At 43.2% G+C, this 27,364-nt stretch overlaps 1 protein-coding gene across 1 annotated transcript; it reads right to left on the reverse strand.

Moving 5' to 3' along the window:
• Positions 1-1,933: 1,933 nt before the first annotated feature.
• LOC119168467 (uncharacterized) lies at positions 1,934-27,020 on the reverse strand. The gene is made up of 8 exons (XM_075866570.1): positions 26,872-27,020; positions 23,356-23,538; positions 21,499-21,755; positions 18,739-18,842; positions 14,673-14,796; positions 11,394-11,522; positions 5,933-6,055; positions 1,934-4,922 (listed from the first exon to the last, which is right to left on the reverse strand). Exons 1-8 carry the CDS (start codon positions 26,945-26,947, stop codon positions 2,052-2,054), a joined length of 3,867 nt encoding a protein of 1,288 aa, XP_075722685.1. The 5' UTR covers positions 26,948-27,020; the 3' UTR covers positions 1,934-2,051.
• Positions 27,021-27,364: the final 344 nt, after the last annotated feature.

The raw sequence follows: 27,364 nt of genomic DNA on the forward strand, positions 1-27,364 counted from the left end.
GTATCAATGAGAATATCAGCAAGAACATTCGCAAACTCAAAGAACTTTCACGACTTCAGATACTGTTCTCTAGCACCTGGAAACGGCAAAACCATAATTCCTTGATAACAAACAGACCCGCCGTGGTGGTCTTATGACTAAGGTACTCGGCTGCTGACACGCAGGTTGTGGGATCGAATCTCCGCTGCGGCGGCTGCATTTCTGGTTTAGGCGGAAATGTTTTAGGCCTGTGTGCTCAGATTGGGGTGCACGTTAAAAAACTCCAGGTGGTCGAAATTTCCGGAGCCCTCCACTATACGGCGTGTTTCATAATCATATGGTGGTTGTTTTGGGACGTTGAACCCCACATATCAATCAATTGATGACAAACAAAAAGGCAACTAAAAGTGTCAGTACTGATATATATATATATATATATATATATATATATATATATATATATATATATATATATATATCAGCTAGTTGTCCACTGTTCTGTATCTCCGCCTGCCGTTCTTCCGATTAGTTGTGGCGTTTTTGTTTTACTAACTTTTACTGACAAGCACTAATATTTAGGCAAATTATGTTTATCCGCACTACGCAATTAAACTGGGAACCCTGCTAGACATATTGTTGCGTTACATCAGTTTTACCTTGGAGGTTTTTGTTTTAGGTGATAGGCCTAAACGTACTTGCATTCGGTGCGGTTGGCTTGTTCGTTGACATTTTTGTCCTTAGTATCGCATGATGCGTTCTTTCTTTTGCTGCCAAAGCGGCAGACTCACTGAGATCATCCAGTTATTGTTCTTGTGACCTTTTTCTTTTTCCCTTCACAGAAACTAGGAATATATGGGCAGTTGGTGCCTTTATGACAGCACCAGGTACTTCCTCCCACTTAGGAAACAAAATTTACGACACTAAACGTAAATAGGGCTGCGACAATGGCATGCATTCTGAATGCATACTCTCTGCAAGGTAAAATGGCACACCATCACTGATCTGAATTCTCTGTTTGTGGAACTAATAAACTGTGAAGCTGTTCATTTGTTTATGACAAAACTTAAACAACAGTAATCTACTGACTTTCACACTTCTTTTATTCTTCGATCCGTATTATTCAGCCTCGTATGCTCAACATAACGCAGGCGCAACAGGTTTTACTTTACGTTACGCTTTCTAATACTTGTTCATTCACCTAAAATGTTTTTTTATGGCAAGTATTGCCATTATGCGTGTAATTAATGTATGGGCGTGCTGATAATCCCGTCCCTTTTACATGATCTTCCGTTTTCAAATAATACGCACTCGACTCATGTTTGCCGTCGCTGTTTTTTCATGTTATTTACTTCTTTTCTCTCTTTTCTCTATGTGCGTATATGCGAAAACATTATGAAATGTGTGAGTGCTGGCATTTACAATTGATGAAGAGTTATCGATAATGAAGTCCTGCATAATATTTCTTTTGTTGCATTTCCATATGTTTTCTTTGACGTATTACCAACCCCTGTCTGAGACCCCATATGAGACGCCGCCAACGTTTCTGATAAATAAATACATTGGAACAGAAAATGGGCGAACGCATTACAGTCCAACAGCACAGAACACGCAAGTACTCTATTACAAGTTCAGTTACGTAAAATATGTTTACATTTGCACGCACAAAATCAGATTTTCTGTGCGGCTTGACATGCACTGGAAACACACGAAAGACAACTAACTACACATAGGGTGTACCTTAACACTTCTATAAAATATTTGTTTGTCCCACCAAATTCTTTGTGGTGTCTGGAGCTCTTTTTCGAAGGTCTACTTTGGCCAAGGACCAAGTATTTGCTTCAGTGTGACCAGTCTTATGTTTAAGAGTACTGGATCTTCTCGTACAAATGATTCGGTTAGAAAGGTTCCTGTGACTAGTTTCAGTCATTCAGTAAAACAAAAAACATCGCGAAGATTTTGTTTCGTACACTTAATGCTTTATTGACATCTCCAAATTCTAAATACAATTACAAGGTCATAAAATCAGTTTTGAAAATTTTTTAGTGACCAAAATGTATCTGCAAAGCATTTGCCTAACTCCTTGCTCCTCCGACGTTAAACTTGATGTTTACATCAACACCTACGCTCTCATTTTTACCCAATGAAACTTCACCGGACACTAATTTGTTCAAAAGTTCCACAACGTGCTGGCTTATTGAAGATGCCTGGACTGCTGAAACACCATGCCGGTCTGTAATTGGGACGCTGCAATGCCCTGTGGCGCCATTGAACTTCGAACCTTTCGCGCATTTGCGAAGGAGAGCAATGCCGCGGTGGCAGTGGTAGTAAAATTCACCATCTGATTCATGGGCTACCGTTCCCACTGTTAGCTTCTCGCATTTATTTGCCGCTGAGATTAAGGATAACGATGTTGATGGTGGCGTAACGACACCCCGAGTGTTAGGTGATTCTGTGTTCGTACTGGAGCTCGCCAATTGTTCCCGTTCTGTTGAACTCACGCTTCGCAATACGCTTGGGCTTTCTGTGCTGAAAGTATTTCCCACCGGTGACGCGTTCGATTGCGTGTAAGGAGTCACGTACGAATCGTCTTCTGTAGTACGATACGTATTTACTTCCGCTAGCTCCGTGGTTCCGATCAAGCGCGAAGAAGTGCCTGGCATTTCTGTAGTCACCGGTGCTATGTGGTTAGACGTTTCTGTGCCTGTGCTTGTGACCTCCCGCTCGAAATTGGGAGTAGTCATCGTTTGGTTAAATGATGAGAGTTCATCAGTGATACCGTAGTTAGTCGATTCCGCTACATCAGTCGCCGTATTGATGCGTGATGGAACATCTGGTGTTTCTGGTGTTGCGGGCTCCATGGTATCGCTACTACTGCCACGGGTAGCTGCTTGTGTGACAGTGCTTGTGAGTTGCCACTCAAGATTGGGAGAAGCCGTGGTTTGGTTAAGCAATGACAATACATCAGTAGTGTCGTACTTAGTTGATTCTGCTGCTTCAGCCGTTGTACTTACGCGTGACCAATCGTTCGGCATTTCTGTTGTTGCCGGCTCTGTGGTATCACTACTGCCACGGGTAGCCGCTTGTGTGACAGTGCTTGTGAGTTGCCACTCGAAGTTTGGGGAAACCATGGTTTGGTTAAGCAATAACAATTCATCAGTAGTGTTGTATTTAGTTGATTCTCCAACTTCAGTCGTTGTACTAACGCTTGACCAATCGTTCAGTATACCTGTTGTTTCCGGCTCTATGGTATCGGTATAACTGTGGTGGGTAGCCACTTGTGTACCAGTGCTTGTGAGTTCCCACTCGAAATTCGTAGTAGCCGTGGTTTGGGTAAGCGCTGACAATTTATCAGTGGTATCATACTTAGTTGATTCTGCTACTTCAGTCGTTGTAATTACCCGTGACAAATCGTCCGGTATTGCTGTTGTTACTGAATCCATGATATCGCTACTACTGCCATGGGTACCCGCTTGTGTTACAGTGCTTGTGAGTTCCAACTCGAAATTTGGAGTAACCGTGGATTGGTTAAGCGTTGATAATTCATCAGTGGTGTCGTACTTAGTAGATTCTGGTACTTCAGTCGTTGTACTTAAGCGTGACCAATCGTTCGGTATTTCTGTTGTTTCCGGCTCTATGGTATCGGTACTACTGTGGTGGGTAGCCACTTCTGTACCAGTGCTTCTGAGTTCCCACTCGAAATTCGGAGTAGCCATGGTTTGGTTAGGCGCTGACAATTTATCAGCAGTGTCATACTTAGTTGATTCTGCTACTTCAGTCGTTCTAATAACCCGTGATAAATCGTCCGGTATTGTTGTTGTTACTGGCTCCATGGTATCGCTACTTCTGCCGTGGGTACTCGCTTGTGTTACAGTGCTTGTGAGCTCCAACTCGAAATTTCGAGTAGTCGTTGTTTCCTTGAGGGGTGAAAATTCGTCAGTGATATTGTATTTAGTCAATTCCCCTACTTCAGTCGTGGCGTTGATTCCTGAAGAACCATCCGGTAATTGCGTAGTTGCTGGCTCCATGGTCTCGCTACCACTGTTGTGGGTAGGCGCTTGTCTTATAGTACTTGTGAGCTCCCACTCGGTATTTGAAGTAGCCGTGGTTTGGTTCAGTGGGTAAAATTTGTCAGCCATATTGTAGTTAGTTGATTCCACTACTTGAGTCGATGGATTATTTCGTGGCGAAATGTCCGGTATTACAGTAGTTACGAACTCCATGTTGCTGTCACTAGTGTTGTGGCTAGGCGCTTTTGTTCCCGTACTTGAGAAATCCGACTCGAAATTTGGAGCGGGCGGCGTTTCGTAATGTGGTGAGAATTCGTTGTTGGTATTGTAATTACTCGAATCGGCTATTTCGTTTGTTGTGGTAATTTGAGACGAACTGTGTGGTATTTCCGTAGTTACTGGCACGATGGTATCGCTGCTTCGGCTAAAAGTTGGGACTTCTGTTCCTGTGCTTGTCGGCTCGCTGCCAGAATTTAGAGTAGCCAGAGTGTGCGTAGGCGGTGGTAATGTGGTTTTACTGTTTATAAGGTCATGAGTCACTTTCTCAACTACTACTGGCACGTATTTTCGCGAAACAGTCGACGGTGGTTGTGTTGTGACCACATCGATATCTTGAATACTTGTATGATTGCTTCGTGAATCTGCTTTTTCGGTTGTGACATCGAGAATAGAACTTCGAGCACTTGAAGCTTCTGTGACTGAAGACGATTGCGTCGCTTCCACACTAAATACAGAAATGCCACCAATATCTTCTCTCGCTGGTGCGACACTCGCTTCGGTTAATTGGGTCGCAGATTCTAGGCTGATGTCTTCGTTCATGCCCTCAACAATGCCTTTTAGAAGGTCGTTTTTGCGCTTCTGTAAGCCTACCTGGTTGTCCATGTTCACAGGCCATGCCGACACACCTCCTAACCCAGCCCACTTGGCAAAGATCACCTGTAAACGAGTGCATTGTTATGTATTACTAACTTCGATGTTCATCCCAATTTTGATTACTCTGTGTGGATACATTACTGGGAAAGGACACTTTTAGCTCCCTCTATTGCTTTAAAAATCAGCCGAAAACCTGGCTTCAAAGTCACTACGTGTACGAAACCAGCAAGGCAGCGCCTTGTGATTTTCACTTTAATAAAAAAAGTATTTTTTTTTAGGTACACCCATCTAGCTTACATTTCTGTACGTACTTCCTTGGACGATTCAAATTACTTTGAAGAATAAGTGCCTTATTGTTGCTGTTCTAAACCTCAATAAATATTTAACCCAGCATCAGTATTGATGAACTCTGAAGGCGTACTTTATACAGAAGAAAATTCATTTGCCTAAATAATCTTATCTTTACACGCATGGTGTTTTTTATAAATATGTCTACGTTGTGTTCTGTGTATTTGTTCATCTAACATAACAGACATCTAACGATGAAAGTGTAAGACGTCACTTGTAGGACTTCAAAAGCACTGGATCTTTCGCGGAAACGTTGGTACTAATTAAGATACACTGTCACTTACTTGAGAATATCTGTCGAATAAGTGAGTAGGTTAAGCTGAATCTGAAGTGATCTCTACAGACAAAAAAGAGGCAAAGGAACGTAACAAAAATGCAATTGAGTCATTTTTCCGTTCTTTTTTCTATGTAATCTGAGTTTTAAGAAAGTCGACATGCTGATTAATGTACAGGTTTTTTTACTATTTCAATTATTACGTTTACAGTCAGAACCTCCTCCTCTTAGTGCCCTACTGGCCAGCACAACTTCGGCGTTTATTCGGACTGCCGCTCTCGTTAAAACAATGCTCGTCTAAAGTGCGTATGCAATCGCGAGCCCCACACTACTATCAATGACACACTTCGCAAAAAAAAAATATTTGGCACTCATTTCGAGCCTTCAAGAAACTCCGGCTTATGCTATCATAAAGAAGTGCTCCTCAGCTCATATAGCTTGACGTTCTCACCTTTTGCCGGACGCTATCTGCGTCATCGTAATACAGGTGAACACCATCGTCTAGAACAAGGTACGACGACTTCCGCTCTTCATCCCACTTAGTAGGAACTCCTTGGCGCAGCAGGTCACAGATCTATAAAAAAATTGAAGACAGTTATTCTATCCCAAGTGATTTTATTGACGGGCACAAATTTAAATGTGATTTCTTCCTGGGGTATTGTCATAAATGTAATAGCAGTCGTTTCGTTCAAGCTTTTCCACAAGTATTGCTTAGGGCTACTCATTCTATCTAACGATTCGAAACATTCAGTACTCATGGGCATGACTTGGCGCAACTTTCTACTCTTTTTCACTGTGTTCCAGCATGTGTGCACAAACAGCAGCAAGGAAATATGTCTGTAGTGCCTCAATGGTGCCTTCTTGTTACACAATAAAAGATTTCTTTAATCATTCATTGATTCATTCATTTATCAATTTCTCCATTTATTTTTATACCCACAATCACCGAAGCAGTGAAAATAAGAATTTGTAGCAACGCAAAAAAAAATCAAAATTTTGCGTCAAGAATTATTGACTAATTTGGCATCAAAATGACACAAAACTTAAGCAGAAGGTAACAATAATAAATAGAAAAAAAACGCAACATGCTACATAGTATTGGCACAAAATAATGGTCATAATTTAGAGGTGAGAATGTTGGTAAAAACACAAAAAATACAGGCAAGTGCTATCCAGTATTAGCACCAATACAACAATGTAATAAAAATATTGCAAGGCACACAGAACAGAAAAAGTTTGCATAACATGGCCGGAAGCAATAACCTAGCACCTTTACTAATTTCATGTTCATTAGGCAAGACGTGCCTCTATGTTTATAATTTTCATTTTTAGAACGTAACGCATTAAAACAAAAAGTAAAAGGAGCTTGACTTGGTGATTTTCCAATTCATTAGGCATGATTGCTAGAATCCTGGTTAGTGAAACGCGTTGGTGCCAGAGGCATCTCTAGTCGTTCCGGTTAGCTGGATTGCGTAATGACCATGCCGGAAAGGCGTTCGTGGTTCCCGCCTCACTGCTTATTGCGAGAAAGCCGAAAGGTGCCAGATATTTCTGGGAAAGAATAAGACGGCTGGCCTATAGACCTGCATTTGTTTAGGAGATCATTTTTATGTGCTGCGCTATGGCCAGCAATAGCCTTTCACATCGTGTTGAATGAGTGAATATCACCTTTGTAAAGACCTTTTTTTTTTTGAAAAACCGTAGCCTAATGAAAGCCGAGTAAATGGGGCTAACAAGGCTAGAACCCACACGCTGGTTCCATGGCAGCCCGCTCGCTTCTTTAGTGGCATGAGTACTTCTCTTCCATTCATTCGAAGACTCGGTTCGTGTCTTCAGAATATCTAGAGAATGCCTCGTAATACCAATCTTTTTTTTTTGAAGTCAATTGTATTTGTTGAAGAAATATAGCGGATATACACATAATTGAAGCTCGCACTTACTTACAATAAACGCCAATTTAATATCAGAAAAATAATTAAAAATGAAACTCAGTGAGTTTGTTGGAAGAGCAGACGTACGTCTCATAGAGTTTCCTATTATACACTAGAGGGAACTCTGGCGCTTGTGTCTATGCGAGCTGCAACGCACGGCGCTTCAGCGAGCATGGGAATGATTGTTAGTACACACATTTGTCTCGTATTCGTACTTCTGGCCTGATTTTGGCTCCGTGTATGTTCGTGTAGCCTGGAACTGTTTTCTTACAAAACAAACATTAGCGAATGTTCAGCAGTTGTGCTTCTCCATTTTCGTCTTTTAAACTTACCTTTCCGAATCGGGTCCCGAAATTCAGAAGGGTTGAATCTTTCTTTCAAAACAAAACCGAAACACAGCAATAAATGAAGCTGCAAGTACGAAGACTACGCAAATGTGTGTACTACCCATCATTCCCATAGTCGCTGAACGATCGCAGCGCTAGAGCCCCTCTAGTTAATTTTAGGAAACTATGGTACGCCTTTCTTGGGAGAAGGTGGGAGTCTGCTCCGCCAGTAGACACCTGGCGAAGCAGATTTCAGCCACGCGCTTCTTTCTACAAATCCTCTGAGATTGTCTTCCCTACGACGGAGTAACACAAAGCAAGGAACTGACAAAGGTGAGCAGAGGGGGTTAAAAATTCAAGGACACTGCGCAAATTCCAAAGCGTGTTCGGCGAAGTCGTTGGCTACATTATATGAGGCAACGCTAGGGTAACCTACAGTATGGTCGAAACATATGATTTATAAAAGAAAGCTTTAACAATGGGATAGAATCGGTGATAATGGCGACAGAACCGTTTTAAACACCTACAAGCACAAACCAGTCCCACAAGATGGCGTCTGTGACGTAATATATATAGACTTTAGGACTAACCTTCACCTACTCGTCATCATTTTCTTCATGGGGATGCAGAAATTTTTTAAACCTCTTTGATGCAAACGCGGACGTGAGGACACCACTACGAGACATCTAAGTTATCAATTTGCGTCGCTTCTGATTTTTTTTTATGAGGGTGGCATTGTTTCGAAAAAAAAAGATCCTAATAGCCGAAAGATCGAAGCCTTACACAGCACATGTGTGGCTAACCTTCCAAGACTTTCGTGAAGTATTTTACCGTTTCACACAGGTAAAGCTTTCTTTTTACATGGCACTTTTTATTATTCTTTACGTCGTATATTATTCCGAGTCATATAAGACGAATTTGCTGGAAATAGCCACTAGGTGGATCAACGGCTTCGTTTATAATAACGTTATCCGTTGTATTGCTGGGACCATTCCCAAGTATGTTCCACACTGGAGACATCGATGCATACCGGAATTGGGACGAAATTAAGAGCTACGAAACTCATAACGTTCGCCGTAATGAGCTTTGTACGCTAGTAGTCGTTGCCCAATAATTGAAAGAGAAAGAGAGATAGGAAGCTTAAACAGCACTCACCAGGCCCCATACCAAATTTCAGTTAGACAGTGTAAGTTGTTGCGTGTACTATGAGGAACATTTTGCGACAAAAATTTTTTGAATCGGTTCATCACGAGCGGAGATAACGGGATTTTTGAAGTGGCGCGAAACGAGGATGAGAGGAGGCGAGCCCAAAACTCTTTCCGCTCCTCCGTGTAGCCTTTGTAAGCCAAATCTTTTCCCCACCCTCTCAGGAATCTGAACAAGAGGTCACGTGCGCATGACGTGCCCAAACAAGTCCAACCCGCGAGCACGCGAGCGGCGTTGCTTTGTTGACCAGCGTTATTTTGTGGTCTCCTGCCTGTTTCTGCAGGATGGTTTGGAAACGCGGTAGAATAGATGAGTACAATGAGTGCGCGAACGAGTAGGAGCGTTCCACGGTGGTCGTGTGCTCGATGCGCTCCGCGGGTACACGAACGCATGCAAAACGCCGACACATTAGCCCCGCATCTCGTTGCAATTCACGCGAGAAAAATGGGAAAAAGCATGCTCACATTTTCTTATTGCGTCTAATTATTTATCTAGAGCTTTATTAATCTCTTCAAGCAAAAAATTACATAAACTACGCATGCCGTGTTAAATAATTTTTGCCATGTCACGTGCCACTGTTTGCAACGTCGGAGCAGAGTCGTCTACGTAGAGGACCAACATCACTGCATTGCCGTGTACGTACGTGCACGTCATGCCCTCATTATCTGGGCACGCACCGGCAGAAGGGATGGGGAGCAGCGTTCATCTTGAAATTTGACCCATTTCCGCGGCGCTTAGCGTTGAAATTTTTGGCAGACGTGATCATGAACACCTCGTCTACGCATTGCGCTTGTCAGCTCAAAATTGTCAAACCTGGTGAGTGGCCCTTTAAAGTGGTCATGAAACGCTCGCTCTAAAGCGACAATGCGAAGCCACCGGCGTCCACACGCACTAACGAGGTGGCGTCATCATACGTAATGCTTTGCCTATCGAGGAACGTGTAACTTTTCGGTACTTGTGTCCCGGTTTCGGTACTTGTGATGGGTGTCCCGGTTTCGGTGAAACCGGGACACCCATCAGCGTCTTTGCCATATGAAATTAGCACTACCTTGTACTCTGACGTCCTAATAAGCAGCGTTCTTGTGGAACGCGGATCGCGTATGGCAGACGCCGGTGAGTGCCTCTTTCGCACGCTCGATATACCATATATAGTTCCGCGTTCTTTGATAGGCAAAGCGTCTACGCAGGTCCACTCGGGCTGATGATATAGTTAGCACATGTGGCTGCCGATGGTGTCACATTGTCGTTGTAAAGCGACCGTTTCACGACCCCTTTAAACTTTATTTTTGTCCTTAGTGGTGTCAACGAAGGCGAGGCAGGAAGACTAGCCCTATACCAGAGCTCACCTTCCTTAGGTTGCAGCTAAATGTAACCTCACGGTGGGGCCCTGCAGCCAGCCGGACTGCCCAGAGCTGATCAATCGGGACAGACCGCAACGATGAAAAACAAACTTACTACGGAACATGTGACTACTAGTCACACTAAAACTTTACACAATGGGTCTTACAAGTTCGGAATATTGTTACCAACACTTCAATGAGTCTGGACGAGATGGGAGTTGGAACGGGACGGGAAGTGAGTCGGGACGGGATGGGGAGCGGGGGGGGGGGGAGTGCATTAACATAGGGAGTCAGCGTTTAGCTTTATTTCGTTACGTTCCAAACTAATTTGTCGTTTCTCTATTGTAACGGCCTCTTGAATGTTAGTTCAGGTGGCTTCGCGCTGTTAGCAAAACTTCCCCTTGCTAGATAAAGTATCTCGTAAAAGTGGTGGCACTTCACTTGCAAGTTCAGCTAAAGCCCCTCGCAAGCCATCATAAGTTTGCTTCGTGCGTGTGATTCACGTCATATTCGTGTTTCGCAGCGTGACGCACGTTCCTGAGCGTGCGCCGGACTTCATAAAAAGTTCTTAATTGGATGTTCCGGACAGAGCCGGGGCACATAGCTGACCCGACAGGGTATATATAGGCGTGGGACTCAGGACGCTGCATGAAAAGCCTAGACAATCCCAGAATTTCTGAGACACTTGGTAACCCCAGTTCGAAAACGTATCTTACGAGCGAATTCAGCACCCCGTAATTTCTTTTTGCTGTTGTTTCTTTAGGGCACGTGTATGGGTCTTCCAGGGCTGCTTTACGGCGATCCAGCAAAGGAATGGAGGAATACGGTACACTGCGCATTTGTGTAGCATCGGAGTTATCAATTCAGTTTTGGGTAAATTATTCGTTTCGGTAGCATTACCTTCATTCTCTCTTTCTTCAGAAACGTTGCTTTGGATCACAGAGAGAAAAATCGATAATCTAAGGACTCCGGCACTGACGTTTCTTGAGTGACCGAATTATAACCTAACACGGTAAGCTCACTAAGAAAAACAACATCCATTCACGATGACGTGTATCTATGATATAAAAGTGACTGACACGTACTTTATACATTGACAACATTCTTACCTCATAATATGGTATCATATGTTCCGAACGCTGGCTGTTCTCAGGAACTTTCAATCCGTAAAATGGTATTTCCAGAATAATTTTCTCATAAGGCACGCCGGATTGAAAGAGATATTGCAGGCCATCTCCCTAGGCATAAAAAGAAACAAATAAGAACACTAAAATCGCAACCTTCATGTTTTGAACATTTTGGGACACAATTGCACTAAAATCATCTTAGGCAGTAACGAAGTACTCTGAATTACAGCACGAAAACTACAGAACTGTATATAATTTCATATTGTGAACTTGCTTTTACATATAGCCTTTTAAACATATTTAGGTGAGTTTTGACCCCGCCGTGGCGGTCTTGTGTCTTAGGAAATCGGCTGCTGTCCCGCAGGTCGCGGATTTAAATCCCGGTTACGGCGGCAGCATTTTCGGTGGAGGCGAAAGTGCTGTGGGCCTGTGGGCTCAGATATGGGTGCACGTTACAGAAACCAAAAGGGTCGAAATTTCCGAAGCCCTTCACGTCGGCGTCTCTCATATTCATATGGTGCACGGTTTTTGGATGTTAAACCGCACATATTAAGCAATCATTCAATTGGTCGAGCTTTTACAACATAAGCGACAAAGCTCAAGCACAATGTTGGTACGCTCACTGTGATAAACTGTCTCCTTTCGTGACCTCAGAGTTCTATATTCTCTGGACAGTTACAAAACCTTTGAGAATGCGACACACCATTGTATGAAGGTTATCCTAACGTGTTGTTTTAACGCCTAATGAGATGCACAATGTGACTTTCTTGCACAAATATTTAATGAACCATTCGTGTAAAGAATTTTAATGTCCTGCTCAAACGTTTAATGAAACGGGAATACATATGGGGAACGCCTGCTGCAGTTTGCAGGAGCAAATGTCTGGAATAAAGCACCAGTAGAAATAGAACAATCAAATAATTTTTTATCTGTGCTTAAAAAATACTTCCTTAGTCTGAACGATGTTGCTTCAGTGTGAACAATCAGGATGTCATTTTTTCGCTTGCCAGTAGTTTGCTGAAGCATGCTTACAAAACAAGTTTTCCACGACGTTAAACACGTAAATTATAACTTTTTATATTAATGCATGAATTTACATTATTCTACTGTTATTACATGTTTACCAAGATTTGTAACTTTGCAAATAACGATCCTTTTGCTTCCCTTTTGTACACTTGTGCAATTTAAAATGTATAATGATTGTATCTGCAGGCATTTTCGTATCTCTTGTACATGAAAATTGTGATTTTTTTATTTTTCATTGGACCCTCTAGTAGCCTTTAGCTATGGGTTCAACCAGTCTTAGTATTTTGGTGTGTGATGCTTGTGAATAAATAATTCAATTCAATTCAAACTTTTGTGTGATGAAGCGATTATGGCATCACCCACATTGTGTTCATTTTTGCATTGAGTTTGTGGAAATGGCGGGGCGTGTATGTTACAAAAATCCTGAAGAAACGAGTGTCATGAATGAGAACAGCAGTTCATTATTTTATGGTGGCATCAAAAATTGGCCATACGGAACTCTAGCTTTTTATTTTAAAAAAAAGTCACAGCTTTGCCGCAAAGACGAAGCAATGAACGCGATAGCAACAAATTAGAAGGTCACCCACTGAATAGCAAGCAGATCAAAACGTACCCCGCGTTTCTCACGCATAAATGACGCACGAAACGTATTCACGGGTACAGATGAACGTGAATAAGCGTCTCAGTTGTAACTTTGCCCTGCCTGAAAAACGCGCCGTTCTCACAAACGGAGGATGTGCAACGCTTGCAGTGACTTTTGTGCGCCCAGTAACTACAACAGATTATGTACCAGGTACGATCCTCTCCACTGCAAGATAAGGGCGCGCGATCGAGCGTACACCTCCTTATTCTCTACGCTGGTGGAAGTACGCGTGAGAGATGAGAGCAGCCGTGCGCTCTTTGCGCCATCTTGCTGATAATGCTGAAAGCTCGACAGTTCTCTTCCCAGAGATGCCCACCAACAGCGGTAAGTAGTAACAGTGCCTCCTCTGTAAAAAATAGAGGCGGCGCTGGTAGCAGATAATGATATCCTGCCGTGTCCAACTGTGGCTCAGTGGTTAACGCCTCGCACTCATGACGCGAAGGTCCCATGCCCGATTCCGCGCGCCAGACACTTTTTTAAAAGAATATTATTCTCTCTTGCGTGTTCATATATATATAGATACGTATATGCACATGCACCGTATATATACGTGTATAATTTTATATATATATATATATATATATATATATATATATATATATATATATATATATATATATATATATATATATATATATATATATATATATATATATATATATATATATATACGGTGCATGTGCATATACGGTGCCGAGAGTGTCTATATAATATCGCAATAAAAAGACTCTTGTACCACCTATTCTCAAAATTTGTATTGGTGCCTCCCCCCTCTTCCCTCCTTTTATAAAAGTTTTTCACTTAACGTGGTTTTTCATGCCTTTTAGATCCGTGGGCATTGCGAGTTTTTCTTGCTCCCCTTGAGGTTGATTGCCTCTAAGACGGGCCAGCCTTTCTGCATGCTATGATTTGAATGATGATGATACTCCCCGCCTCAGTCTCGGCTTGGTGTGGAAGGGGGGCATGAGTGGCGCCGTCAGCAGATAAATGGATATCCTTGCCTGAGCTTGTAACACGCCAACAAACCAATCGCCCACGCCGGTACATTACCGCAGTGTGGAGGACTGGCCACTCTTGTTCACGTTACGTGAAAGTGTGAATTAAAGCCGCCCAACGTCAACGCGCCTCGAAAACCGGCGCGACAATTCGGGATGAAGCAGTGGGACATGTTAATCACCAGCGAAGAAAAGGAGCCCGAATGGGCGCTTCTGGAACAGGCGGTGCGAACTGCTGAGGTCAGTGAAGCCCTGGATTAGGGGCTACGCCCACCTTCTTCGAACCCTTTCTCTTTTTCCCCCTTTAATAATTATTTTTCATTCCACGGTAATGACACCACTATTACATCGCGCTTACGTCACTAATACCTGCTATCTGCGATGTCATGATGACGTGCCTTCACTGCGACCTGATACTAAGTTACCTTTTGCATCGTTTGTGTTGGCGCCGTTGAAGCAGGCAGTTTTTTTTTCGAGTTTTGTGAGGTATTCAAGAGTTTCGCATTGATAATAGTTGAACTTTGACCAAGAGCTCCCGTGAAAATGAAGTGCCTAACCAAGGCTGCTCAACAAAGAAAACTATGTGAAGTGTCTTACTATGGCAGCCCGTGGGACTGACGTATACAGGGCGTCCAAATCGCTCCATGAGACGTTGGTGCCGTTGGTACTCACACGGCCAGTTGAATCGCCGACAGGGCTCACGTGAAAAGTATCCACATACCTGTAAAATCATGCCTTATTAAAATTCTCAGAACTGCTGAGTGATCGTACGCTGGACGTCAAGGCGACGAGTGCGCCCGTGACCACACATTCGCGAAAGCAGAATTTCATTGCGAGCCTAAACTGAGTGCAAGATTTTGTGCGCTCTGTGGTGGATGTTGTGTCCGTGCAGCGACTACATACCCAACCACACCTTTTTTTTTAATCATAACTTTCACATCCATGTAACAAAAAAGAACTTCGCAAACACTTGTTTGGTCCCATAGCCTAACTGGCTAGTAGAGGGACCAATGGTGTGACATGCCTACATACTTGCTCAAGCGGTTACACAGCGAAAAAAGACATCAAACTGGATACAATGTTTAAAAATAGAAAGAAAAAAAGAAAAACACATAATTGAATTATACAAAGAAACACAGAAACTTATAGCAAAGAATATTGATAACACTAGAATAATCATAATTATAATAATATTATTAACTCTAAATGACTATACAGTCGTATTACTTAGAAAGTTTGCATGAAGTGCATGCTTCATGGCCAGTGAAAAATTTCTGGCCTCTTTCACATCAGTCGGTATCGCATTCCATATGAGAGCGCCGTAAAATTCTATGAGCCTTCGACCGTAAGCATTTCTAGCTGCCGGTAAATTAAAACAGTGATTCGCTGCAGCTCTGGTACAGCGCGCGGGTAACGTAAAGGGGCTTAATGGGAATGGGTCATCACGTTTTATTATTCCCTCCACTATATCAGCAACACTGGACACGTCAACAGAGTCCAGTGGAAGTACACGCATCATTTTAAACAGTTGTTTTGCAGTATCCGTCCTGTTTTAGTAAGCACACCATGTCCTGTTTGAGTATGCTTTCCATTGCACCCCATGTCATCTAAGTTGATGAAAGAATATGTCCTCGCTATTTTTTTTCCTTCAGTACGATTGATATTTCATATTAAGTTCTCTAATACAAGTTCAGTACGTTCCTCTAGCATTACGACTGTCATCGTTCACTTTTCTTAGCTGGAAAGAATTGTATATACTCACCTCTCTATCTCACCGTCATCATCCATTACTCTATTTTCTTTCTTTTCCTGCACTCCGTGTAAAGTAGCAAGATAGAGCATGCTATCACTCAGGCCGAACTCTCTGCCTTTCTGTAAATAAGCCTTTCCCTGCCTCATTCATATTCCATCAATTTACTCATAGTTCGTTATATTCTGTGACCAGAACATCAGATTAACCAGGAATGATATAGTTCATGGCTGGAGCGTGAGAAATCTCGGCCCTTTCTGGTCATTTCTTCCGATCGGCATTGGTAGCCTAGTGGCTAAGGTACCCGGCTACTGACCCGCAGGTCGTGAGATCAAATCTCGGCTTTGGCGGCTCCAGTTCCAATAGTGGCGGAAATGTTGTAGGCCTGTGTTATCTGATTTGGGTGCACTTTAAGAAACCCTAGGTGGTCGAAATTTCCGGAGCCCTCTACTACGGCATCTCTCATAATCATAATATAGTGGTTTTAGGAAGTTAAAGCCCACATATCAATCAGTGAATCAATCAATCAGCCATTTCGTCTACCAGACCAAAAGTGTTTTAAACTGGTAAACGTGCTGTTGGTATGTCTTTCAGTAAAATCTGTACGTTGCTTTAACTTCAGAGATTTACGGTGAGATTTCAAGCAGCTTTACGTACGTCTGAAGGGACCAATGGGCCAGCACGTTTAACAGCAAAGTTGTCCCTTAATACACCCTTTGCCGGGGATTTGGCGTATCGCACTCACTTTCAAGTTAAAAAACCAAAACAAAAAGAAACTTAAAGCATCCCGAAAAGTGGCTCAACAGCAATACACGATTACAGCGATAAAAACGGCTTGCCTCCCACGTGATAGAGCAAACTGAAGCATTAAAAGGCTACTGGCAAAGCGTGCTGGTTGGAGATAACAACAGCCGCAAAAAAAGACGAGAGGAACGCAAGAAGGGTAAGCCTGATTGTAGTGTCCGGCATACTCCTTTACACTTGGGTGCAGCAAGAGTCATGCTGCGTGGTGCGCGACACCCACAATGGCGCCATCTTTCGTAAGATGAGGTAATTACCGCATTAATACTGATGCTTTCATGATTAGCTCTAGCTTCGGGTCGCTGCTGCAGTTTATGAAAACCCAGCCATGGTACTGAAGTTTGAGAGCAAGTATAGGGTGCGATGTCTCTCTCTACGAAGCAATGCTTATGAGAACATCGAATATGACTTTAGTATACTGGTACCTGATGCTCCAACGATAGCGCCGACAAGCACTGAGAACTCGGATGCAGTATTTGCGTTGTCTATTTTGGACGTAGCTAGCTAGCGTTTGGAATGTGGCCCAAAAGAATGGGTCCGAAGCGAGAGAACACGCTTTTTTATGGCGTTTGAGTATTCGGATTTTCGCGTTTTGTTCTATCAGAATCCGGATGTCGTGTCTGATGCCTGAATGATGGCGCTGGCTTTTGAATGAAGGTAACCTGAAGGTCACCAAAACGTTCATCGACGATTAGCATACTGCCTAATGGGAATTTTAGCGCGCATATTTTTGTGTGGGGTCATTGCAAACTGGGCCTGAAGTGTTGGTTTTCCACAATGTCTCAACTGCCCTGTGCATCATACTTCTAGGGACGCAGGATAGCGCAGACTTAGCCATTATTCGTCCTTCTGCAGAAAAAAATGCCTCTGAATCTGCATGTTACACTGCAAATGTCGTCTAAAGATGATAGTCTTGCGTCTGGAGAGAGTGAACAAAACGTTTATTTGATGTTCTGTGCAAGAAAATCGGTGAAAGGTATGCTGGAGGCGCTGAGTGCCTCGAGCATGTAGCGGAGGCGAACGAGCGTACCGAGGCACGTCAGACACGAGCGCCATCTGGCAGTTATCTTCTAAAACGAAGGCGTGCGCGCCCGCGGAGAAGGATGCGCGCCTGTCTAGAAGGTGATAAGGTGTAGAACGCAACGCGATTGGCAGGTGCCACCACCGTGTCGTCTTAGGAAAGCGTTGGAAACGCTTACCTTTTTGGGCATCGCGTTGCACTGCCAGCGCAGCGCGAAAAACGCTACACTCCTCAGAGTTACTTGTGTATACCTTCCCTGGTATAAAGGCACGCATACAAAACATCGACGTGTTGTTATGGTGCCTCAGATGAGCTCGATCATTGCCTCTTAATTGACAATCGTACCACTATGAACGCTGAAACTTGAGAAATATTGGTTGGCGCTTTGGATAGGGTCGGCCCTTTGGTGCCGTTTGAGGTATCGTTAAGGGCGGACAAACAGAAAACTGTACAGACAGACCGACAGATAGACAGACCAAAATTTTTCCGTCGAAGGTCCCCAAGAAAGACTATCGTCTTTAAAAAAAAAAAGGTGCCCGCTACTCATGAGTGAGGTAATATCTGTATTTTGTTGCTGCTGCACGAGGCTCATGATGGAGCAGAGTTGTGGCTAAGCAACTTGCAGTGGTTGAGAGGCATCAAACCATACAGTCGTTGCACAATTAGCACTGTGTGGTGAATGGTTGTTATATTACTCTACTGCCACTCTGCATATTACACGACCTAACGTGATTCCTGGCCCGACACGATGTCTTTATATGGGTATTATTCAAAGCCACTTTCAAGCCTCCGCGTGGCTCTGTGAAAAGAAAAATAAGTGTGGCTGTGTGGTAGAATATCCGGCTGCCACGCAAAGTGGCCGGAATGAAATTTCATTCTATCCTGTATGTTTTCTTTGTGTGATGTTATCAGGTCTATTGATTACGCCAGTGACTGGCAACGTCGACGGCAAAAGCGCTCAACCCAGGAACGGGACTATACGCGCGAAAACTGCGCATAACAGCATTTCTTGTATAAAACTGACTGTGTCTACCGATTTTCAGCAGAGTGGCATTTCAGTCGGCAATCTTAACATGATAAATTTTACTCACGGCACGAGCTGACGAAGCACTGCTTGGAGTCCCCGCCCCTTCGGCAGAACAGTGGTGCAGCTCAGTGTAAAGTTTGCGAATCGCTTGAAAGTTCTTTGTACTTGCTGCAAGAAAAAAGAAGTATCAAAATCAACAGTTCAAATATTGCCGCGTCATTGCTGTCAGCATCTCTCTCTGTAGCCTGGCCATTTACGCTGAGAAGTTAAACCTAGCATATATGTAGCCTGCATAAAACCCCACATAATACCTGTCTTTTCCATGTTTATGAAGGATATACATTACTCGGTTGAAGATTTACCACTGAAGTGTTGGCACTCTCACATGCACAGTCTGGGAGGGAGTTTGATGGTTGATGATCTTCAAATATTGAAAACTGGCACTGCAGTATGCGAAGCACCGGTTTTATACTATTTGACTTTGCAAGCAATCATTGTCCAGTTGATTTAAAAGCACAGTGCACACCTGCTTTAATTATTCGACAAAAGCTTGAACTGTCGTCTTCCCTCTCCTTCACCACACTGAAAAAGAAATTTAGATTCGCTCCAATTTAGGCTCATTACTACAAATAACGTTGCACAGACATTAAGGGGACCCTAAAGGCAACTATTAAGCCGACGTTCATTGTTGAAATAGCGGTCCAGAAACCTCGTAGTATTATTTCTGTGCCAATGAAGGGCCTCTTTGAAATAAAGTTACGTTTTAGTGGTCCACATTGGGTGGGCGGACTTCAAATTACCCGCCTCAAGAAGCGGACCGACCGAACCGACTCACGTCACTGTGGCTGTGCACAACGTTGCCCGGCTTTACTGCGCTATTAGCAGCAGACTCAAAGCAGTGGGAGCCACAGCAGCAAAAACAGCCATTGATCAATTTACCGCTATTGACTCCGTAATTGCAGACATTTTTCGGTTCAACTGTGCCCCGCTAGATGGTGCCACCTATCCAGTAAAACTATGCGAAAATTGAATTTTTGAACCACTCGTGCCATTCCCCAAAGTAACCTCCGGCGGTTTTTTTTTCCGTGAATCAAACCGAAATGAACAAGCAGCATTTTATTGCTTCTCTTGATGCACGGAACAGTCTTCATATAGTGAAGCTAGATCGATTACTAGCGATTAATTGTAGGTGGTCCGTCTGAAGTCATCGGGATCATTTTGAGAGGGTCCTACTGCGGCACATGGGCTCTTGTGCATTTACCTTAATTTATCGGTATGTAGGGCATTGTTGTTGATAATATTGTCGTTTAAATGTTGTCGTACATACAGCTTTCACTCGGGCGGAAATTGTTATTTGACTTTAGTGTCCCTTTGAAAATACTGCATTCAAACGCAAGTTGTGGTAAAATTACGCGTTCGTTTCATATCATGTTATGAGTTGAGGAACAGGAATTTACCAACGTTATTTTTTTTTTGTGGTTGCAGTGAAAGTCGTGTCTTTCGTCCGCTTCGGTGTTAATGTGGTTACGGAGCTTGGATGCTAACCTGAGAAACGTGAATCTGATCCTTGCCGCCGCCGTTACATTTCAGCGAATGTAAAATAAGAAAGGTTTATTTATGTTTGGTGGGGTATCAGCACGTGTTAAAGCAAACCAGTGAAACTTCCGGAGTCATCTATTACGGCGTATCCCAAAATGACGTAACTTTTTTTGCGTAAAACCTGAAAAAAATACTAATACTCTGGTCGAACTCATGCCTTTGCTCACATTGTAATGATACAACAGCAGCGTCCTTCTGCACCATGAGTACCTTTCAATAGAGATAAAATATTATTCTTACGTTCATTCCGCGCCTACTGTGCCTGGTTTGCCGCGTGAACATCTGCGATTTGACTTAGAAATATGAGGACTATCTATCTAAAGGAGAAAGTGTCCTGTGAAAATAATTTTAGTGCAAAAGTCTTTCATTTCCGTAAGCCGCATGTGAAGTTTCTCGAAAATCTTGAAAGTATGCCTCCTAAAACGTCCTGTCAAAAGAAATGTTCTTTCAAAATTAGGTTTGTACAAAATTGTCCCTGCATAAAAATCGTAGTCTGATCGTTTAAAATGTGTTTGACGAGCTCTTCCACTTTAGTGAGATGTTTACACAACCTACCCTAATTAAGGAAAACATGTTGCACATTTCACATTTCTCCGTATTAATATAACACTTAGAAGCGATATTTTATATTACCTCACTCTCAGGAAACATTATCTTAGCAAAAAAATAGTTTATGACATCAAATTTTCAAATGATGTGTAATGCTGTTCAGAAAGCTGGAAAAGGTAAACTTTTCTCAAATTTATTTTTAGATTTAACATTGATCAGAACTTAGTGAAAATGTTCTACATACCACATTTACTTGCAAGTAACACTCAGTATATACTGACTAAAAGTTATTCAAAAATTTACGTTTTGCTTTGGGCGAGAAGAATATTTTGAAAAGGCGTTACGCCGGTTTCTTTTTTTTTTTTTTACTCGAGCAACTTTTTCTCTTTTTGGGAACGCGTACTAGAGGTAATCACAACCTACGTGGTCGCGATGTTTACCAGGAAACATCTTGAGAACATAATCAGCTTGGCCAGTTCTCATTTCAATGTTTTACTAGTGATTCATTGCCTTAGTCAACGAGATATTAAAACACTACCACAGTACATTTCACAACGTGCCGCTGTCTACTGGTGGCCCTTATCATGGACTTACGCAGCAGGAGTGAATGCTTTTCTTTAGCTACGCTTCATCATTATTGAGAAATGTGATGTGTTTGTTACTGCAATTGCCTCACCCAAGCGAACTTTACGATTCCGTTTTCCGTGCTATTGCCTTCGCTTGCGAGTGCGTTTTTCCAGTCGATGTGGATGCCGTCGAATCTATACTCCTTCAGCAGTCTATACAGCATACCCACGACGTGGTACCTCCTGGGCGAGTCATGGATGGCCTCATACCAGGCAGCGTGGTCGCTACCATACCGGTCTCCCAAGGCGAGTAGCAGTTTCACTTTAGGGTTTCTCTCTTTAAGGCGAAGCAATCGGAAGTACCCGTCTGAAAATATCATGAAGTAAAGCCATTATGCGGCGCCTAGTACCTTACATCCTCGTAAGACTGAGCACACGCCGGCTGAATAAGTACAGTTACAGTCATAACTGAAAACTGAATAACACTAACATATAATATTTCAAATGGAGGCCCTCATAGTAATGAAAACTAGTCTCTTACATGGTAAAGAACAAATCTGTTCAAACAGAACCCCTGTGAATATGCACTGGGTAAGGAAATGCGCAAATTGACTAACTCTTACAAACGGAACGTTAAAGCATGCTACAATGCTGGTCCTAGAGCGTGGAATGTAGAGCTTCCGGGGCGTTCATGATAATTGGTACACTTCAAGGCAGACCAGACGGACGTCCAATAGTAAGCTATTGTGTAAGCGCTCGAAAGACCAAAGGGTCAACTTTCCCTTGCATAAATTATTGGTGATGATGACAGGTGGTGTTGGTGGTCCACATTCACTGGTATATTTGCAAATAGAACAGCATCAGTCTTTCAATGTTCCGTACACGGCTATCTACATGTGCGCAGCGGTTTTCAAAAGGACATCGTGGAAACACAACTGTGCCTTCAGTACTCTCCGTCTGGTCATCTTCTATATTGGCCTCTGTTTCCCACCCGCGAAGTACAGCATATGCATGGGATAGCATTCAAACAAAGATTAGTTTGTGTGTATTCATCATAAGAAGCTAGGTTTTAGGGCTGCTATAGTTTGTGTAAAGATAGTGCAAACATTTCTTTGTGTATGTATAAATGTATGTAAGGAGAGTTTTTTGAACTCACGAAGACTAAATGAACATGAGCCGGGCATGTAGCGCGTAGGCAGGATAACCACTGATCAATAAGGGTAACTAACTGGATTCCCAGAGAAGGCAAGCAGGCTAGAAAAAGACAGAAAGTTAGGTGGGCAAATGAGATTACGAAGTTTGCGGGTATAACGAGGCAGCAGCCAGCACAGGACTGTGTTGACTAGTGGAACATAAGAGAGGCCTTTGTCCTTCAGTGGGCGTAGTCAGGCTGATGATGACAATAACGATGATGATGAAGGGGAAGTTCCTATCAGTGTGTGGCAGCGGCTAATGATCTCCTCTGCCACAATAGCTGATGTCACAGATTATAAAAGAAACACAAAGCTCCTTACCTCAAAGGCACATAGTACAACAGTTACGTCAGCACCCAGTTTAATTTATTTGCTACGTATATTTGCCCACGTAACACAAAAGCTGACAAAACATCGGTATCTACGCAAACATGCCTTAGTTTGCTTCTTTTACGATACGTTTCCTGAGCATGGACCACATCGTAAGCTGCACAAAAAATATCAAACGTTGAGTGAAACACTTTGCGCTATCATGAGAGGTGCTAATACACTAAAACCCGTTATGAAAGTTCCTTCTATTTGGGCAATAAGAAAAAGGCCACTTCAGGTTTTAGTTATAACGTATATGAACTTTCGCCTTCCTTCTGGACTACGGGGAGAAGACATGAATGAAGCTGCTACGCTTATAATGAATGCTGAATTACCACAGCTTCGTCTTGAAAGTTTTTGAGACTGGCTTATGTTAAAGAAGATAGTACATTCTGACTTGCTGACCTGTTCCTGCGTCAAATTCTTTGCCCAGGTGCAGGCTACTCGCATGGTTGTCCAGCTTGGCATAGGAGAAGACTACGTGTGTGCAGAGGTGAATGGGGATGTCGTCGGCAGTATACGCATGCGGTGACGATGTGTTATGGGACCATGCCTGCCAGTAGCACACAACTTTCTTGCCAGTGGCACCTGTTAAAAGAGACGTGAAATTTTTTATCGCTCTTAAAAACAGTTCCCTAAATCGCCCGGTGACCCCTTTAGTCTCTTCTTCTTTACAGGTCATCCAAAGGTGGTTATTGATGACCTGTTTCTTTGTGATATTCAGTTGAATCTGCTTAATTGGTTTCGATTGAAGCAAGATATCATAATTGATAAATTCTCGAAACCACAACGAACGGGTATTGCACCTGAATCCGTGTTTTCAACTCTATCTCATTAACGTCACTCAAGAAGAATAGCTTGACATCCCACGTCAGTGATATGAGTAAAAATTCTGACCGGATTTCAGGTTATAGTCCTGGTAACTTCCCTTCCTCCCTCTTCTTTTCTGAAATCACGCCAATCTTTAACAATTGTTAGGAATACGCTTGGATACATAGCCTCGGTTTTGTATCTACTTAGTAGTAAACGTAACTGAACCTCCCGAGAACTCACACGGTCCCTTGTGCATCCTTCCGACATGACTAAAAAGCGAAAGTCATCTCTTTTTTCTGCTTCTTTTTCTTCTCAGTGTGTTGTACTGATAATCCGTCTTCCTTACGCGAAAAGTTGGCGCCTAGCGTGAATTATCACCGCTTCTCGAAGATGGAGCACACAAATGCTTCCACATGTCACGTGGTTTTGCGCTGCCTTCGTCGTTAGCCCACCTTTGACTATGCCGCTATGTCGTGTGATAAATTCATTACTTGTCATTGTCGATGTTGACGCTCTGTGATATCACGGCGTCACAAGGCGATGGCATTCAGACGTCATGCTACGTAAAGGTCGTGAGATTTTCGGTGCGCCGTTGGCCCAGATGCTTGCACTTGAGAAACACATTTCCTTTAACCGACATTTTTTTGTTCTTTTTATTTGTTTTATTTTTGCATCCTACGTTTCAACGCCATTGACTCCCGATAAGTTGGCATGTCTCGCAGAATCATGAAATTTATATGCATGATGACAAAGATACGACTTCCACCTTAGCGACGCTGTTCAACTTATCACTAGCAATACTAATGTCGCAAAACGCGTGCTGCTTTGAAAAAATGCCTTAAGACAATCATTTTGCCGTAAAGTTAAGTAGCGCAGTTTTAACATGGGCAAGAAGGATGAAAAGAAGATGACACTCGCTGAACGACAAACGTTGTTTTTGTCACACCTCAAAGAAAGAAAAATTCGCACCGCTATGTAATACCCCAGTGTTTCATACCAGGTACATCAAACTCTGAACGCGTGTTCCGTACTTGTTGAAAAAGCAAACATTTCGGTGTTCGTTCTTAGATTGCCCAACGTATCCACTAAACACCTCAAAATTCACAATGCGAATGGGTAACCATAAGTGACCAAAACGTGCCTGTGATCCGCCCGTGGTCGTCGCACAACCGGTGACGTTTAGTCTAGACATAGTCTAGACGCATGGTAATCGCCTGCACTCTCCTCCCTGTATCCTGCTTCTGCTGCTCGACGGGAGGATTCTTGAAACGGTGTTACAATCAAAAGCAGTGCTATTTTTATGAGAGAAAAGCAACAGCAAACAGAAATTCGAGTGTAACCCGTGAGCATAGAACACGGCACTATTGTGAATTCGCTTGTTGATCGGGCTGTCAATTTCGTTTTCTTCGCCAGCACCCTCCTTACTATACAGCCTGCAAACTTCGAAGTACAGCAACTTTCCACCACATGCAAACTTCTTGCAGAGGCATCGCGATAAAAGTGCTCTATAGAGGCGCCAATCTACCGCAAAAAAAGCCCATTTAAAAGTACATGCACCCAAGCATTAATTTTGCCTCTCGTACACCCTGGCTCGACATTCACAAATGAGTAGGAAGTTATGTTAGAGCGCTAAATCATTTTTTTTTCTCTCCACATGAAAGCTTCGCCAAGAGCGCGGCAGCCTTTTCGAACATACGGAGCAGCGCCGCGGTGCAGAGCAAAGTGCGGACCACGCGCACTTCTAGAAACGTGCTCTCTCTGTGCGGTTGGGATGGCCGGAGAGAGACGCTGCCGCGCGATTGTCATCTCGGAGGCCATAGTAGGTCAAACGTTTTTTGCCCGCCTCCTTAAGTAGAAAGCTAAAACAAACCAAAGCGCCACCTGCCCCATCATCTCAAAGTCGCGTGTTTAGAAGATTTGCAAGAATAGTTTAGGGCTTGCCGGCAGCTGGGATATACATAGCTTGTAAAAAAAACTGTATATAGATCATGTTCGTTTGGTACAGAAGTGACAGCCGGAGCCCGGTTGCTCAGCAAAATGCAATGAGTTATACGGCCGTCAATTATGTCATCGGATGACCTTAACGGCCCTTCGGTAGGTAACATAACGAGGCACATAAAATGTAATAGGTGTTATTCATAACATTTGTATGAAGTATAGTGATTTCACCCGATTAGCTAGAAATTCAACTGAATTAAAGGGAGCATAATGTACATGTGTGCTGTTCGGCGTCTAATCCACTACACTGGTGCCATGACCAGCGTTTGTAATGGAGTACCTTTTGATTTCGTTTAATATTACTGAGTCCCGAGACCAAAGAAATACGAAGGGCAGTGCACAAGAAGACATACTTAGGCAGCCAAAATAATGTAGGGAAAGGGGATAGCTAACACAAAAAATGATTGCTTAGAGGAGTGAGGGAATGATCATGCTTGTAATGAGTCTAATGACCGCACGAAACTTTGAGTGGTCCTTGATAAGAACAACCACACTGGGAAGGTGTTTCCATTCCTTCGAGCCCCTGGGAATAAAATATTTGTCACAGCTTCTGCCATAACATTTCATTAGTGCAACTTTACGTATATGATCAATGCGAGAATATGTGTAAGTAGAGGGTAATATACGTATCACGCACGTAGGAATTGGATGTTCAAGCGATTGAATAAGGATACTTCAGCAGTAACCCGGTAAACTTTTCATGGCATATGGTCGGTGATTCATATAATTTTACCCAACAATTGATTGATTTGTGGGGTTTAACGTCCCAAAACCACCATTTGATTATGAGAGACGCCGTAGTGGAGGGCTCCGGAAATTTTGACCACCTGGGGTTCTTTAACGTGCACCCAAATCTTAGTACACGGGCCTACAACATTTCCGCCTCCATCGGAAATGCAGCCGCCGCAGCCGGGAATCGAACCCGCGACCTGCGGGTCAGCAGCTGAGTACCTTAGCCACTAGACCACCGCGGCGGGGCTACCCAACAATAAGATAGGGCCCTTGATTGATTTGCCATCTCTCGTGCTCCTCAGCACATTTCACCATAAGCCTTTGTAGTATTCTATGCCTGAAAGTCACTCACTAACGCTTTAGTAAAGGCTTACTGACCTGTGTTTTGAGGAAAACAGAGGGTGAAAAGGACGAACCAAATCACTGTCATGCAAGCCGGCTGAATCGGCCTCATGATGAATGCTTCCGGCTACCGTAAAGCAACCGACTCACGCTTTCAAATAAATGCCTGGAAGTATGTTAGGTGACACGAGAGCCCAGGGCCGATGCAGAGCTGATGCCCTTGATATGCTGCGTTGTCTTATCGTTGTCAAACAATGAGACAAAGGACAGGGCACGCGCAAATGTCAGTTTCTGGGAATCTACCAGCGTTTCACAGCACTGTGCTGAAAACATTCGTAGTCTATATTGTAACTACATTCCTTTCAGAATAGCCGTACCCTATAAAGTAGTGTAGCCACATTACGCGAAAATTCACCATAACCGTTAATTATCATAGCCGCATTGTGCGTTAGCGAAGACTTCTTTCGTGAAGTAGTCTTCTATTAGAAGTCCTCCGAAGCTCTTGACGTGTGCACTCGGCCCCGCGAAC

Source organism: Rhipicephalus microplus, chromosome 6 (genome assembly GCF_043290135.1).
Source record: "Rhipicephalus microplus isolate Deutch F79 chromosome 6, USDA_Rmic, whole genome shotgun sequence".
Classification (NCBI taxonomy): Eukaryota; Metazoa; Arthropoda; class Arachnida; order Ixodida; family Ixodidae; genus Rhipicephalus; species Rhipicephalus microplus.

Coding starts and splice junctions, on each gene's coding strand:
- LOC119168467 (XM_075866570.1), bottom strand. CDS start 26,947: ATGAGGCCGATTCAGCCGGCTTGCATGACAGTGATTTGGTTCGTCCTT. Junction 21,756..23,355: donor AGAATTTGACGCAGGAACAG/GTCAGCAAGTCA, acceptor TGATATTTTCAG/ACGGGTACTTCCGATTGCTT. Junction 11,523..14,672: donor CAGTCCCACGGGCTGCCATA/GTAAGACACTTC, acceptor TTTTATGCCTAG/GGAGATGGCCTGCAATATCT.